At 46.3% G+C, this 16,669-nt stretch overlaps 1 protein-coding gene across 8 annotated transcripts in view; it reads right to left on the bottom strand.

Annotated features, from left to right (window-relative positions):
* Nucleotides 1–4,044: 4,044 nt before the first annotated feature.
* The window catches only part of ARID1B (AT-rich interaction domain 1B), a 433,036-nt gene continuing 420,411 nt past the window's right edge, over nucleotides 4,045–16,669 (bottom strand). For all 8 annotated transcript variants that reach the window (XM_030316661.2, XM_030316667.2, XM_030316662.2 and 5 more), the window contains 4 exons: nucleotides 15,501–15,597; nucleotides 13,259–14,042; nucleotides 10,880–11,010; nucleotides 4,045–8,720 (listed from right to left, as the gene is read on the bottom strand). In XM_030316661.2, coding sequence (XP_030172521.2) covers nucleotides 6,984–8,720; nucleotides 10,880–11,010; nucleotides 13,259–14,042; nucleotides 15,501–15,597 — 2,749 coding nt within the window. In that variant the 3' untranslated portion in view covers nucleotides 4,045–6,983. The remainder of the gene's footprint in view (nucleotides 8,721–10,879; nucleotides 11,011–13,258; nucleotides 14,043–15,500; nucleotides 15,598–16,669) is intronic.

The following is a 16,669-nucleotide window of genomic DNA, read 5'->3' as shown; positions in this document are numbered from 1 at the left end:
TGAGAAACTCTTACGAAATTAAAATCCAAAATGTCTGACAGGGGCACCGAAGAAGTCATCTGTTAGGCAGAATATCCTCCAAGCCAGTGAAGCTTCCAAGAACACCTAAGATAACAGGGTCAAAGGTCATGCCAATTCCTACTGGACAGGCCAATTCCCTAGATGACCAGGAATTCAATTTTAAACGCTAGCGGGGGCTGGGTTGACCCCAACTTCTCATCAACGATCGTCTATGCAAGCCCGCGGGCCTAATGGAATTTTTGGAAGAAATTTAAGTTCAATGCAAATTTCGCAGTATATTTGAAGGCCCAGAAGGGCAGAAAAATCTGCCTGACATCTTCTGGGAATCTTAGTCTTTGGTAGAGTATCTGGTGTCCAGTAGGGACGTCATCATGAATTGACCACAGGAATTCACACGGCCTTGGGTGTATGATGAGGAGGGAGGCCCAAGAAAGGCTCGGAGGACAGAAACCCGGAACACGGGCTGGAGTGGGTGGTAGTTACGTCTGCATCTCGACACAAAACACACAGATGAAGCTCCCAAGGATTATGAAGGCTGCAGTAAGGAGACACTCTTGGAAGAACCTGCCGTATGACAGAGCACTGCCCAGACTTTCCAGATTTTGTTTTAAATTTGCACTTATGTTCGTTTCAATAGAGGGGCATATGACATTATGCCTTGATGATGAGGTTTTACAAAAGACCCCCCTCCCTCTAATCTGTGGCCAATGCATAACACGGCTTCTGTTTTAAAAGTCCCTGGATCCTCCGGAGTTTGCACAGAGCTGAAAACATTTCTCAGGCAAAGCGCCCGTTCTTGGAAAGGGGAGATCTCAGTTTGGTTCCAGCTACTTTGCGCGTCAACCTATGCTTCTGTTTCTGGAGAATGGATGTTATCATGCTCTACACCAAGACTTCTGCAAAGACAACTAATAGCCATGAAATTCCTTCAAGTGCAAGAAAACACCCAAATGTGAAATGATCACCACTTACCAGGAAGCGGTGTTATAAACGCTGCCGGGTTTTGCTGAAGAAACTGCTTTTGTTTGGACAAGGATATCTTCGAGGGGCTGAATCCAAGCTTAGGTTCTTTAAGTCCCTGGAAAAATCTACAGTGTGTAGAACAGACAGGCCCTGGGCCATCAACATAACAAATTTATGCAGAGGATCAAAGCTCAAGGTTCATTTATTTTCCTGACCTTACATTACGCTCACACAGAAATGAGGAACGTCCTGAATTCCTTTTCGGTAGCCCACAGAAACATGGCCCAGCTCCAGCTAAGCATGAAGACCAGAGTTCCTTTTCTCCAGGAAAGTTCTCTGCTCTGTGCCCCAGATGAAAAGGAATAGCAAAGGAAAACATTGCGGTCAGCCACCTGCCGGAGCTGACCTCTGGACAATGTTCCTGGCCGCCGTGTTATTTTAGGAGGGCAGGGGAGGGGCAAGTCTGCCGCACGACTGACTGTAGTCCAGACATGGCTTCCCGAGGCCTGCGACGTTAAAGCCTAGTTCTTCCACCCCCTCTGGATGTCCAACTCCCAAAACTGACCTTCGTTAGAGCAATCAAGCACGATCACCTTATGCACTAGCCACAGGCAGTCAATGGACTAACCCTTTATGGATTTTACTGAGAAACCCCAACCAATAGTCACGCAAACTGTGTGGCTGGTTGTGACAATGGGAAGATACTCTCTTAGGTGAGATTTTAAACTTGCACGAACATGCTTTAGGGCACCCACCCAAGGAAGAAGGGTGTGTGTGTGTGTGTGTGTGTGTGTGTGTGTACGTTCAGGGTGCATACACAGTGATCACACGGGATATCAGGTCTTTATATAATGCCTCATTTTATCCTCACCAATCCTGAGGTAGGCATCACTCCCATAGCACGGGTGTATGGGAAACTGAGGCTCAAAGAATTTAAGTACCTTGCTCAAGGTCACAGAGACGGCAAGAGATTTCATGAAATCGCCTCCAATGGGGGCATCTCAATTTCAGTGCAAGGAATAATGCACTCTGGACAAGCAGGGTACACGGAGGTTTAGAAGTGAGGCAGTATCTTCCGCTAACGTGTGCAGTCTACCAAAGCTGTGCAGCACGTTTAGAGGGAAAAAAAAGGTTTCAAGGTTAATTAAGTCAGGACATGCTTGGGATAAACAGGCTTCTTTTCTGCAGGGTTTCTCAGTCTTTAATATGATAACATGGATTACAGATGGCCAAGAAGAGAACACATAAGGAGTTTCGGGATGTTTTTGCTTTTGTTTTGAGATCTCTTCTATTTCTTGGCATATGCTTTGAAAAAGCTGGGGTAAAACTTCACGTCCCTGAAGTCAGACTCAGGAAGAACACATTTGATGGTCTTACCCCAGCTTCCCCTCGGGGTTTCATAGGTTTAAATCCCAACGTGAATTAACTTGGTAATTTGTGGCATTTTAGAGGACTTGGAGCATCATCAAACAAAAGCAGGACTGGAAAATGGGACGGAAGCGTGAGGCATGGCGATGGGAAGATAGGCATGGACACGTGGGAGGGTACGTGGGACTTAAGAACAAAAAAAGGCCTCGAGGGGCATCTGGATGGCTCAGTTGGTTACGTGTCTGACTTGACGTCAGCTCCCCGCATTGGGCTCTGTGCCGACAGCATGGAGCCTGCTTGGGATTTTCTCTCCTTCTCTCTGCCCCTCCCCCCTTCGTGTTCTCTCCTTCTCTCTCTAAAAATAAATAAACTTAAAAAAAAAAAAAGGCCTTAAGGGGGGCCTGGGTGGCTCAGTCGGTTAAGCACCTGACTTTGGCTCAGGTCATGATCTCACGGTTTGTGAGTTCGAGCCCCACGTCGGGCTCTGTGCTCACAGCTCAGCCTGGAGCCTGCTTCGGATTCTGTGTCTCCCTCTTTCTCTGCCCCTCCCCTGCTCACACTCTGTCTTTGTCAAAAATAAAACATCAAAAAAAAAGGCCTTGATACGGTCTTCTCGTACAGTCTCAATCAATTCCTAAATTTCCCAGGGCCCATCAAGCAGCCTGGCGTCACGGTCCCAGGCTACCATCGTTTGGTCCCCTCCAGACAGGCCCTCCTGCGTGAGCGGGAAAGGAACCGGAGGCTCTTGAGTCACGTTTTAGAGCCGGAAGGGGCCTCAGAGACCATGCTGTCCTAGTACCTGCAGGTCAGGCTGTCACTGAGCCTCGACTCAGTCCCCTTGCTTTTCAGTCCAGAGCTCTTCTCCACACACTGACGTGCTATAGAGCCTTACTTTATTTTGTAGTCAACAAAAAACGTGCTAAGTGTTCTCAGTGCATAAACAATGCATTTGGAAGACTGTCTCGGGAATCTGTCTGACCCAAAAGACGAGAACGTGACCCAAGTCTTCATTCAGGAGGGACTCCTCAGGGCCGAGGGCTGAGGCAGGGAGTGCTCAACACATCTCTGCTGAATTAATGCAAAATGAGACATCTTAGTAGGTTATGACTATCACCAAGAAGATTTCTAGGCATGTTTGAAAGGTCGTCTGACTAGGAAGTTCTCTGCGGTGCCACGGAGGGGCGGAGGGCAGGGGCCGTCGGGCGGCCGGGCCTCCAGCTCTCCAGACAAAGAAGTGAACCCAGCAAGAAGAAGATGGGTTGTTTGGATTGTCATTTTTGGCTCATTTAATACCTTCTCTGCTTCCTTGCAGGTGAACAGATCATAGGAATCGGTACATGGGGTTTGACGGGAAATGAAAGATTTCCAACAGTTTTTAAATGGATGGATTTCAGGGCAAAGGCCATATTCCTTCCATGAGAAAGGTACTTAGCAGCTGACGCTGGGTCAGCCAACTGCTCACACCCCCCCTGAAAAAAACCATTCTCTATTCTCACTTTGCAAAAGCAGTGTAGCTAGTTTCTGAATAGGCCACATTCACCAATAAAAACGGATTCTCTGTCATTCTCGACCTCAAACAAAACATCTGAATAGTCATTTCTGAGCACGTGCCACCCAATATCTCTTATGTGACATTAAAAAAATGCACTCGAATACCAACAGATTCAACTTTATAGCACCATTCCAAAATACTAAACTTTCTTTGCACCTTTATTTTTATCTTTTTTTTTTTTTTTTTTGTACACATTTAAAGTACGGGCATCCTGTAAGTTTCTGAAAAGCCTCATAGAAAAAAAAAAAAAACCAACTAAGTTTTAGGACAAAGCAATAACTCAGTTTGTAGGCGGGATGATCTCAGGCAGGTTGTAAGTTCTTCATGGGCTTCTGCAGTCTTGATTCTGGGGTGAGAATGTAGAAAGGATGCTAACGTCTTCCTGGATTATTCTAGAGGTTACGTTGCATATCGGTATGTAAAAACTTGTTGCTCAATGGTCAGACTCTAGGTACTGATTACAACTCAAACCATGAAAACAACAGTCTTTTGTAATGATTTTACGCTTTCGGTTGACAAAAGAAATTGGGGTAGTGGATGGCTTCAGAGTCTCTGCACACCTTGTGTTCGTGCTCTGTAAGAGAGCGACTGGACTCCTATCGATTCCCTCTTACAAATCTTCGGTAGTTGAAGCTCAGAGCACTACAATCTGTTCTCAGCAAGCAGATGTACTTAAAGTAGAATTATAAATGGGCTTTTAATTCAACATGTATTTGGCTGCCTCGTTAGGTACGAAGGTTGTGTGACTAAGTAATGTGGGGGCTGACGGATGAGGACACTGCTCGCAGAAAAATCTGTTTCTCGTGACACTAGCGTCACGTTTCACACGCTGGTCGTGGCTGCGTGCTCTTGTCTAACTCTTCCAGGTGCAACCCCGGACAACGGGTCTGGCGAAAGGACTTGGGGTTTCTGTGTCGTGACTGGGAGGGTGGTAAAGAGGTAGAGTCAGAGGGTGTCTGTCCGCTAACAGTTGGATTCTGCAGCAGTTTCAAAGAGATCGATTGTTACGCGATAACAGTCAAGGACCCGGAAAGAAAAGGTTTAAATTAGAAATGACCAGTATTAAAAAGCTACTGTGCACCAGGTAGGAAGGAATATGAGAATATTAATATGCCCTGAAATAGAAATAATCACTTTGCACTATGTACACCACATACAATATAACATATTCTTTTTAACATTGCACAATATAAATATTATACACGGTGGAGTAAACTAAATGCAAAATACCTCTGAGGCACACAGAAGAAACGTGGACTAGACTGAACTCTGATTAAAATCAAGACGGGGTTAGTGAAAGGCAGAATGTTCTGCTGTCAGGCCTGTGAGCTCCTGGGCCGGCAGCCACCTCCCATAGATACTGAAGATTCTCAGACCTCAATGTCGTTCGCGTCGATCGCTTCAAACAAAGACTCATTAGCTAAATAATTGGAGAAAAATCGAACTGTTGCCCCCCCCCCCCCCCACTCTAAAGCAGGTCAACCCTACAGATCCCTCCCGACCTCAGGGTTTCGTGACAGGGACTCTGTTAGTCCGCGGCTGTATTTCCCCTATTTCTTGTGGATAACTTGGTTACTATGAAACCACTGTAAGGAAACTAGAACAGTATTCAAGAACACCCATCACAGTGCTTAACAAGATTTAATGTACATTTATTCTTAACATGTGGAACATATAAAGATTTTATACTGAATAAATGATATTCATTAAGCCAGAGGAAAAGGAGGAATTTACATCAAGTTTTTTTCTTTTTTTTTTTTTTTAAACTACATTATCTTGAAATACAAATGTGGATTCTCGTCACTGAAAAATCTTTGAAGTTGTGTTTCTTCCTTTTAGTTGTATTTTTTTTCTTTTTTGTCTGTACTGGTAACCATTTTCTAAATCAATCCATATGCAACCATTTCCACACCTTGATTCATGAAGCAAATTGTGATCAGCTGCTCTCCCGAAATAGAGCATGACTTTATACATACAGAAACTTGTACATTACCCTCTTTTTTTGTTTGTTTTTTTTGTTTGTTTTTGTTTTTTGTATTTTTTCTTTTTTTCTTTTTTGGAGATATGGCCCTAATGAAAAAATATATAAAATAAAAATAAAAAATTATTTAACTCTACCATCGCTTCGTAGTTACCACATCATGAAAAAGAAACTAAAAACTTTGTACTAAAAAAAAAAAAAAACAGAAAAAAAGAAAAGAGAAAAGAAAAAATGAGGGTGTGTTTAATGTACAACTTCTATATACATCACAGCCCATAGGCAGTAAAAAAAAAAAAAAAAATATTTAAAAAATGATTAAAGGAATTGTGAAGAACTGTCACGTGGAAGGTCCAACGACAGACGGCAGACATGACTGACGGTAGTGGTGAGGAAGCAATTTCCGTTGATCGTTGTCAGGTATGTGTTTTCACTCTTAACTTCAAACGACATTGTTTTTGCTCCTAGCCTAATGGAACCATTTTCCTGTGGAGAAACCAGTATCATTTCATAGTTTGACTACTGACTGACACACCTCCTTGAGCCCCTATTCCTACATCTCTAGAAGTAGTTTCTATTGCACAGAGCTTTGGGTGATGGGATACAGTTTTGTTTTGTTTTGTTTTTTTTCATTATCTGAAGAATGACATGCCTAGGAAGTTGATCACTTTTTCACCTTTTTTGCCTCAGTGTGGTGAAATTTTCCCATCTTAGCATCTTTCGCCGCAATTTGTTTCATTAAAGTCAATTTGCTTCCCCAAAAATGCAATACAACATGGAAAAGAACATTAAAAAGAAAATCTGTGAAAAACAACAAGTGACCTTTGAATGCACTAGACAGCAACTTTGGTTAAAAAAAAAAAACAAAAAACAAAATAAAAAACCCCAAAAGGATGTACTTATACACACAGACAGCAAATATTAATTTCATAACTGTTCGAATTAATTATTTCTTTAATTCCCAATTGGTAAATAGTGAATGGGGCAGAGGAGCAAAGATTTTCTTTTCCTTCTTCCTACGCTGGATAAACAAGAACAGAAAACAGCCAGTTATACGGGAGCCTCTAGTTTTCACTCACACATGCTGCCTTCTCACTGATGTCATAACTGCCCAATCTGAAACAGTACATCACAGATGACAGACGCAACCAGAGAGTTCAGGACGGCTGATATCGAGATATCCAGCAATCGACCCTCGTGCAGAAGGAATTCCGAGCGGTTCTCGTCCACCCTGGCCATGGCCAGCAGAGCCTTGGCCGCCCTGCACATCATGTCCACGCTAGGTGGTTCTAGAGGCGGCGGCTGCATGTGCATGAGGTTATGCTGGCTCTGCTGATACTGGGCCATGGTGACCCCGTCCTCTAGGAAGCTTATCAAGTTTCCGATGCTTCCCTTCTGCACAGCTATTGCCCTTGCTGCCAGCGCGTCCCCTTGGGCAAGGTTCGATAAGAGCGCCATGGACATTTCTCGACAGACTGGGTTTTTGCGATCCCCAACGTACCTAACTAACGTAGCGTAGAATTTCTCCTGGCGACTAAATGGAGGCGTGGCCAAGATCAGGTCCACGTTGTTGTCCTGGATACTGAGTTTGCAGAGGGTCTCCAGCACAAGTCTCTGAGGCGACAGGACAGAGTTGGGTCCCACGGTTGGAAAGGGGTCTTGTGCCTCTGCCGACGGGCACACCATCCAGTGCAGCAAGCCGTCCAGAATCGGCAGGCAGATGCTTTCTGTGTACGCAGACAAGTCTAGCTGCCCGGAAATGTTGGCCAACGTGACCAGCGTGTTGTCCCTTAGGACCTCCAGGCAGTCCCACCACCACTCGTCTTTGCTGCAGGCCACCCCTTTGTCCTCGTCTTCCTCTTTCTCGTAGGTCTGCGGCGCTCGCTTCCTCTCTGGATGCTCGTGGTGAAGGAGAATCAGCTTCCCCAGGATCAGCACCAAGCCTGGATGTTTGGACATTTCGGCGTCATTGCCAGGCACAAAAGACAAGCTACGGACAATATTCGACACACAGATGCAGCGCTTGGCCAGGGAATCCTGCCAGTGCGCGATGGTGCAGAGAGGAGTCTCGTCTCGGCTCCTGGGCTCGTCCTCCAGCAGCTTGATGTTCCGGTGACTCTTGGCTTGATGTATCCCAAAGGGAAACTTCCCGCTCTCGGTCTGGGTGCCAGGGTTTGCGTCTTCGGGCAGCGCCCCCGGCCGAGCACAGAGGACATCGTCGATGGTTGCGATGATGCTCTTCTCTTGCTGCTCGTCAGAATCGCCTTTTCCTTCCTGCTCTTTCTTCCTCCCGGTGGAGCTCAGAGGGGGAGGTGGACGCCTGCGAGGAGGAATCTCCATCTTGCTCTCAAAGTGAGTCTGGATGTGCTCGGTGGTGTCCCCCCCACCAAGCTGCCAGTGCAGAAGTCCGCTGTTGAACTCCTGAACACGACCCAGCTTGTCAGATCGGTCGACCACAAACAGGTTGTTCTTTTTGACTATCTTTATCGGGAGCTTGTCGAACTTGCTAGCTTGCCTGGGCTTCTCCTTCGGATCCGCAGTGGCGTTGGGAGAGGCCAGAGTCGAGCTGCTCTTCTCCTCGGTCTCCGTCTTCCCGTCGTCCTCCTCCTCGCCGTCCTCCTCGTCGTCCTCCTCGTCGTCCTCCTCGTCCACACACTCGGTGCCCTCCTCCTCTTTCCCAGACTCGTCGGCCAAGGACTGGCCGTCAGCTCTCTTCCCCGCATTGTGATCAAGTGCTTTTTGGCTGGGGTCTCCCACCTCATATTCCGTAAGAATTCCAAAAATGTCAATTAGGCATTTTCTAAAGTACTCTACTAAAAGTTCCAGAAATCCGGACAGCTAGAGAGGAGGACAAGAACAAGAACGGGGACAACGTCATAACCTCACACGGGGACTGAGAGGGGTAACAATCCTAATAACTATCAATACATTTTTAGGGTGATTTTCACACGATTCATTTCCTTTTTGTCTGGGCCAAGAAAGAGAAACCATAGATGGGTGGGAACCGTCTCCTGAATTTTACATTGTTGACGAAACCACATGTTTTTTATTTGCTGCTTACTTTCCTACTCTATCAGTACGGAAACTTCCGTGTTGTTTTCTCACCTTTAATAGTATCAGTGACGGACTGCTTTGTGCTCTTTGTCTTTTCTTCTGATTTAGGTACAACACACTCCATATCAGAAGAGTGGGAACGTGGATTTTATAGACTCATTCACCCAAAGTGAGTCTGTTCTCTTCTGCTATTTATCTGAGACTTGCTTGCCTGGATTTTTATGGTTATTATTCTTAGGATTTTATGGTTATTTTTGTCTCAGGTGCCATAGGTTACTCTAATTTACATTCTCCATATATCTTTGGGAGAAGATAATTTCAGCAATGTAGTAGCTCATAAACACAGAAAATTAAAAACAAATCAATTTAGTCCCTGATAAATGAATTAGAATGTTTCATCGAATGCAATTTTACATTTCAGTTATCACAACTCTAACTGAAAGACAAAAGCAACTATGAGAACCAGTTTTGTTTCCTTTAGGCGAATGTGTGCATCAAGAAAATCAACACGCTCCATGATTAGCAACTGCCCCAGCTCCCCGCCCCCAGCACCCGCGCCACCGCGTTTAGGGATGATAAAGGATTAATAAGGAAGGCAGGAGTCTTTAATGATAGGTGTTTTGGAAATCAACCATACTTTCATATCCTGCTATCAGTTTCCTGAAAGTGGGGTTGAAACAATTATTAAGAAGAAAGGGGAAACTGAGGTACTAACCACAAAGTACTCACTTTTAGGGGATGAAGGCACACAATTTTGCAAGTGAAGGTTTGGGCGTTTATCTCCCCCCCGCCCCCACCATACTTAAAGTGAACTTTTTTCCCAGGGCAGGGGAAGGGGCAAGTTACCAAAGCAATTCTGGTTACTAAAATGTGTGATCAACAGTCGTTCACCCAACAGAAGGCTGAAAGGCAATTACTCTAAGGGAGGCGTATACATTTTTAAATATTTTCTGTTACAGTGGACTTCAAGCGATGTTTATAACCTTATTAATACACTTCCTATCAAGTGAAAAATTGCCTTTCAGGGCTATCATGAAGGACTGAAATGTGAGAAGAAAAGACCAAGTGGAAGATTCTGGTCTAATTTCGACAGAAGCAAGGTAATTAGATGTTTTGGTTTTCTCCCCCCAAAGCAGAGAATTGTGCGTACTCAGTAAGGAGAATTACCTTTTCTTGTTTTTGTTTCTACATATTTCTTTACAAGTCTGTAGCTTAGTTGGGCCATTTCCCCTAACCCTCTGCTCCCCTTCTCTCTTCTAGCAATTAATGCTGGAAGCCACACCTTAAGTCTAGCACTGAACAAAGGACAGCGTTAAGCTTACTAAGATTAGTAGGCTTTTCAATGACTCCTTCAGAATAAGGTGGACAGAGGCAGAAAGGAAGGAAGGAGACCAAGAAACAAGTTTGGCTGTGAGTTCACAACTATTTCAGCTGAATGATGGGTATACGGGGGTTCACCAAGCTGTTCTCTCTGCCTCTCTCTCTCTCTCTCTCTCTTGTACATTTTCTATAACATTTCTTTTTAATTAAAAGGAAGGGATTATGTCTCACCGGAAAGCAGAGTATGTCCCGTTATAAGCTCTTGCGTATTCAGCCTGACTTCAGCGCCGGCTTCGTGTCTGGATTACCTCCCACCCGCCTGCTGATATTCATTCTGAACAATTACTTTCACTGTTATCTATGCCGCACACACACATACACACACACGTGTGCACAGGGGACTGTTCTCTCAGAAGAAGCACACGTATGCGTGTGTTTATTATACTGGAGCCTGGAAGGAATTATGATTCCCGGATTAAGCGCCCAGACAGCTCTACATGTGTAACAGCCACGAGGACGGCCCTGCGTCCCGGGGTGCCCACCACTCTGGGCATGCGTTCAAGCATGGGCTCCCGAACTTTCTTGTTCTACCCCGGCCCCTGGCTGGACGGGCGCTGGCGTACCTGGGAGAGACTGAAGGTGGCGACAGTGCTGTCATCGTACAGGAGGATGTTAATGGTGTCCAGAGCCCATGTACTTTCAGCCAAAAGACCGGACTTGAGGGACATCATCACACGCCAGGCCTCAGGAGTAACTAAAACCAGGGGAAAGGACAAGGATGAGGTGAATATTAACTCTGCGCACGAAAGAACAGAAAATAACGAAAGCATAAGAAGAAAGAAGCGGGGTGTTGAGTGAGGTACGGATTTCAAACAAATGTGCCGAGGCGCAGTTAAACGCGATCGTTTCCAGAATTCACACGGAGGGGACGGCTTACTAAGAAACTGCTGTCGTTTAAGATCCTTTGGCTTGTTGGTTACACATGAGCCCAAAGTGCTTCTAGAGGTGGGAGTGCTAACAAGCACAAGGGCCCTTTCTCATCTCCGATTTATTTCCTTTAGTCCCTAACGGACTCTGTAATGATGCAGCAGAGTGTTAGTAATGGAGTCACAGCAAAAAAACTGGTTGTCTTCTTTGGCCCGCTCCATTCCCAAATGTCTCAGGGAGGCCCCTCTGGCAGATCTCTGGAAGGCTGGTGAGTATGCGGCAGCACATTCTCAGATATAGAGTCTTGATATTCCCTTGCTGTCCTCTTCTATCCGAGCTCCTGCCCTCAGAACATGCTGCTGACAATTATTAGCACTTTGATGGTTCAGATTTTTCAACAGCTTGGTCTGAGCCAGGGGATGGGAAACAGAGCGACTGCGCTTTTCTTTCCCCCCTTCCTGTTACCGAAGAAGAGAGAGGGGTTAGAGAAGACGTTTGCAGGATCTGCCGTAAGATGGGGCTGGGAGAAGAGGCCCGCGATAGGTCTGAAATTTCTGTCTCGGGAAGCGGGCGGAAGCACAAGGCGCGAGCAGGCCTGTGCGGTCAGAAGTCACCAGGGCCACAGCCAATGCCAGACATCAGCAGTGATCTCCTGTGCTGGGGGGGGCCGTGGGTTTCCACCTCCAGGTTGATCTCATCTACATTTCCTATTTTCTATGAGGCACACAAAACTCTTCTAACAGAAAAGGCAAACTTCCTTCTTAAAATAAGGAACATAGGGGCGCCTGGGTGGCTCAGCCGGTTAAGCGTCCCACTTCGGTTCAGGGCACGATCTCGCAGTTTGTGGATTTGAACCCTATGTGGATTTGAGCATAGGGCTCTGTGCTGATGGCTCGGAGCCTGGAGCCCGCTTCGGATTCTGTGTCTCCCTCGCTCTCTGCCCTCCCCCATTCACGCTCTGTCTCTCTCTCTTTCTCTCTCTCAAAAATAAATAAACATTAGAAAATTTTTTTCTTTACATAAGGAACATAACTTTCCCCAGGCTGAAGACAAACACTGATCTAACATGTGCAAAGACACGTATAAAAATTTAAATACATTTATTTATGTGCCCACGCATAAACACACAGACACATGTGCATATTTTTACGTATATCTTTCCATATAGAAAATGGTGCTCGGTGTCTGTATCTCCTCCTTGTCTCCAGCACCCCTCTCTATAAAACTCCTTACTTCTCTCTCCCTCTCTCTGTACAGGTCCTTAATTCTGATGGTTGAAAACATCTCTAATATCTTTGATTTTCTAGTCCCTGTAGTAAATGATTTCAAGTCAAGTGATTTTGAGATTTTTGAAAACTTTTTTGTATGACCAAGATCTATAATTTCCTTCGCCGTATTAAAAGGACTTCAAAAATAATGCAGAAAAACTGTGCGTACTCCTAGATGTTCCAGATCTCTAATTAGCATTCAGAACATCCCAACAGAATGAATAAACACGATTTGCACCCGACTGAAATAGCTTCTGGGCCCATATCTACCAGCACCGGGTTACCATCAATTCTATACATCAAAGCATATCAAATTCCGTATATACTATATGTTTATCTACGTATCACATGCAGGCTTCTACTTTTTCCCGGGGAAGCTCACGGTCTGCATGTTGTTACCAAAATTACAGAGTGGCTCGTATTTTCTCAGGCCACCTCAGCATTTCATTAGCCTCTCGGCTGTTAGGCTCACACTGCAGAGATTAAGTGCCTGGTTAAGGTCAAAGCTTTAAGCTCAGAACGCGGTAGTCGCTGAGGATCCCCTGGTCTCTCACTTGGGGCTCTACTCTCGCGCACAGATAACGCTCCTGTGGAAAAATCCCACGTCAATTCACGCTCCTCTCGGGCACGGTTTCTGAACTCGGATCAGCAGCTTCCAAGTATTGCCCCTGCGCAGAACCACCGCTTGACAGCTTGTCGTCCTAAGAACTTCATCCCTTTGAGATTAACAGGAGCTAGATCTAAGCTAACACGAAAATTCTAGAACACAACTGGGCTTCATTTCCGGACCGAGCCCGGAACGCTTACCGATATCTTTTGAGGTAATCTTTCGCCTTTGTTTCAAGACTGGCTGCGATGCCTCGACTGAGCCAGGAGGGAAGGTGATCTCCCTTCGGATCGGGGGTGGCTGGGGGGGTGGGCCCGTGACCTGGGCCGTGGGGACGGTGGGCAGGACCTTCTGCATCTTCAGAGAGGGCAGAAAGGGAGACTTGCTGGGAGACATGCGGCTCTCCAGGGAGCGCTGGAAGGACGCGGGGCTGGGGGCTCTGGAGATGTGGTTTGGCAGTGATGGAGGCGTCTGGTAGGATGACTGAGGCGGGCGCGTGATGGGCTGCATGGAGGCGGGAGAGGACATATAAGGCTGACGTTGGCTGACGTGGGAAGGCCACTGGCTCTCGTGATTGATCCTTTGCTCAGGTACCAGCATATCATCCGTGCGGTTCATGCCTGGATACGGCGGGGCCTGGGCCGGGCCCCCGGGGCCCTGCCGGTTCTGGTAGGGGTAAGGCATATCGTTGCGCGTCGCCCACATGCTCTGCTGAGGCCCTTCGCTGGAGGACGACTGCATGGGGCCGCCCATCATGGGAGGCGGGATCCCGTGCGGCTGCATCTGCCCGGGGCCCTGCACCCTCTCTCTGTTGTAGGGGTACGGATACTGCCCCTGGATGGGCCTCCTGTCCGGTCCGGAGTAGGAACTTCCGTACTGGTTATACATCTCTTGCTGCTGGCTGCCGAACTGCATGTTGTACATGTCTCCCTCGTGGCGTTTGGCCGGAGGCCCATACATGCCGTCCATATGGCGTTTGTAATTCTGAAATTCACATAAAGACAAATCACACTGATGTGCTTTTACAGGTATAATCACACACTTAAATTATGCAAAACAGTTATTACCTGGTGGAATGTTCATTTCAAAATGGGTATGGGAAGCTCCTGTGACAACTAAGGACTAACAATTTAGGCACTCTATTTCCGGATTAGGATACCACATCATGGACTCCGAAGAGGGTTTCCAAAGTTTGTTTTCGTGTGCTTGGAATTTTCTGTGGGGAAAAGAAAGCTTCCTCTCTCTTTTTCCTGGTAGGTATCTCTCCTCCCTTTTGGGATTTCTCAGGGCTGCAATATAGGAGGACGTGGCTTTGGAGACTCCCACACAGGCGACGCCAGACAGGGGCTCGGGACTACACGAAGGTGCCTCGGCAGGAAGAGGAAAACGCTCACCAGAATGGACTGAGCTTCCTGAAGGCCAGCCTGAAAGCCCCTGGACAGACTTCCCAGGCCTAGCTTTGCGTTAGCAATGTCTCCCCGCGGCATCTGGCTCCTCAGACCGGGCCTGCACGGACACCCTACGGTCTACGGCCCCCACCCCGACTTCCAGCTGTGCAGGTCAGAGTCTCCCCCGCAAGCCCCGCTGGTCCCAGCCTCTGACAGCAGGCCCGGTGCAGCCCACGTTACTAGGTTCCCCTCCTGGGGACATCCGGGTGTCAGCACCCCATCAGGTGGGAACCTCCTGGCGTAGAGAGATGTGGATGTGTTCGTGTTCTTTCACCTCACCCAGAAGCTGTTTAGGACCAGCTGGTGTAAAAATAAAAGTCACGTACATACACGCTCCAGTAGAATTCAATGCTTAAAACCCCTTCCATGTTACCAGAGGTCTTAGACCTGAAAAGTTGTTTCGAGACAGCAAAGTCCTGTGTCTGAACGGCCACAGCATGGTGGGCAATTCTCTGCACCAGTAGCGACATCTGCAAGGTTATCTTACACAACTGAAGATCCACGGCCGCGTAGGCCAGCGTGACGCCCCCCCCCCCCCATGTCAGCAAAACACGCGGTCCTTAAGATCTTGTTCTTAAAAAGCCAATTAACTTTTAACTTTTGATACTGGTATATAATATTTGAAGTTGTTTTTTTTCTTCTACACACCTTCTTTAAAACATCGACAAATTTCAGTTCAGGCACCTGACAGGACAACACACACACCAGACACCCGTTTAAAAAACCTTTACTCCGGCCGGGCGTTATTTACAAGGACGAACGTCCTTTGCTTCCTACAACATGTTATATTTGTTTCGGGATCCCATATATCAAGAGCTTTTTAAAATGTGCTGACTTTAAAATCCTAACAATATTTTCTAGCACGAGCAAATATATCCTGATTGTTCAATAAATACCACTGTTTTTTGTTATACTTCCTAAAACTTCTCAGAAGTAACGCAAATTTGAGTTTTAAACAGAAAGCACAGAGATGCATTCCTGCCCGCCAACTCACCGGCTGCTGTGGATACAGGCCGGGCTGGTGTCCTCCATATGGCGGCTGTCCTGAGGGAGGGCCTTGGCCTGGGTACTGCTGCCCGTAAGGTTCGTGCCTAGAATGAGCCATTCAAAGAGAACTTCATTTTCAAGAGACCTCAGGCCGAGAGAGAAATGAACAGTTCACTGCTGGGAATTCTGCACCCCCGAGTGGTCTGGTCTCTCCCTCACTGCACAACACCTTCCAACAGAGGCACGCCAAGCAGAAACAGCACTTGAACTTTTAGCCAAAGGGATGGGCACACCCGTTTTGGGAACGCTGCCAATCTCCTGGCTAGTAGGTGTGTGAGGAGTCCCGGCAGGACAGGCTGGCACCCTCTGCCTTTGAGAGGAGCCTCCGCCCACCCACTGACGCGGCCCCGGGGAGTGTCACAACATGGTGATGTGAGGTGTTCATGAAAGCAGGAGATAACAAAAGCAACGTAAGAATCAAAGCGGGATTTCTGGGAGTGCCAGAACACAGACGTATAACCACGGAAACTGTCTCTACTTATCTTCTCATTATGAATAGGAAGTGTTCAATCTCTTAAAAAGCGTACTTCGCGATTCATCCAAAATGATACTGAGTTAGCTAATAATTGTAAAAATAGACCTACTCAAAATTTTGAAGTCCCATGACCCTACAAGGCCACAGAAAAGAGTAACAGAGAGGACTTACAAGAGTGATGGGGTTGATTTAAACGTACTCCTACGTTTAAATCTTTTTTACATTTCTAAATCTTAAAATGGGAATGACTAATACACTTATTTTTCAACTGCCATTACACTGAGCAGCTATAAATACCATAAAAGTAGCACGCTTAAAAGAGCAATAGATTTGAAGTTTAAAGAGATAAACCGGTTTACTTAGTGTATCGATTGAATCCTGTAAGAAAGACAATACTTGGATTGAATATATGCCTAAACTGGTCAAGGAATGAAAATAAGAAAGAAAATAAATGAATTTTTAGAAGATCACGGGTAAAACAGACATAGGAGACGTGTTTGCGAAGGGCATTAACAGCTAGAAGGAAGCTTACAGTTGAGGAAAGAAATAGAATTGACATAGATAAAATGTAAGCTGAACAAAGTAACACTTTTTAGAAAATCTATCAAAGGTAAATAAGCCCTAATGGGGTACAGCCAGAT

The sequence above is a fragment of the Lynx canadensis genome, chromosome B2 (assembly GCF_007474595.2).
Source record: "Lynx canadensis isolate LIC74 chromosome B2, mLynCan4.pri.v2, whole genome shotgun sequence".
Taxonomy (NCBI): Eukaryota; Metazoa; Chordata; class Mammalia; order Carnivora; family Felidae; genus Lynx; species Lynx canadensis.
Note: the sequence above shows the minus strand (reverse complement) of the source record. Positions and strands in the feature narration are given on the sequence as shown.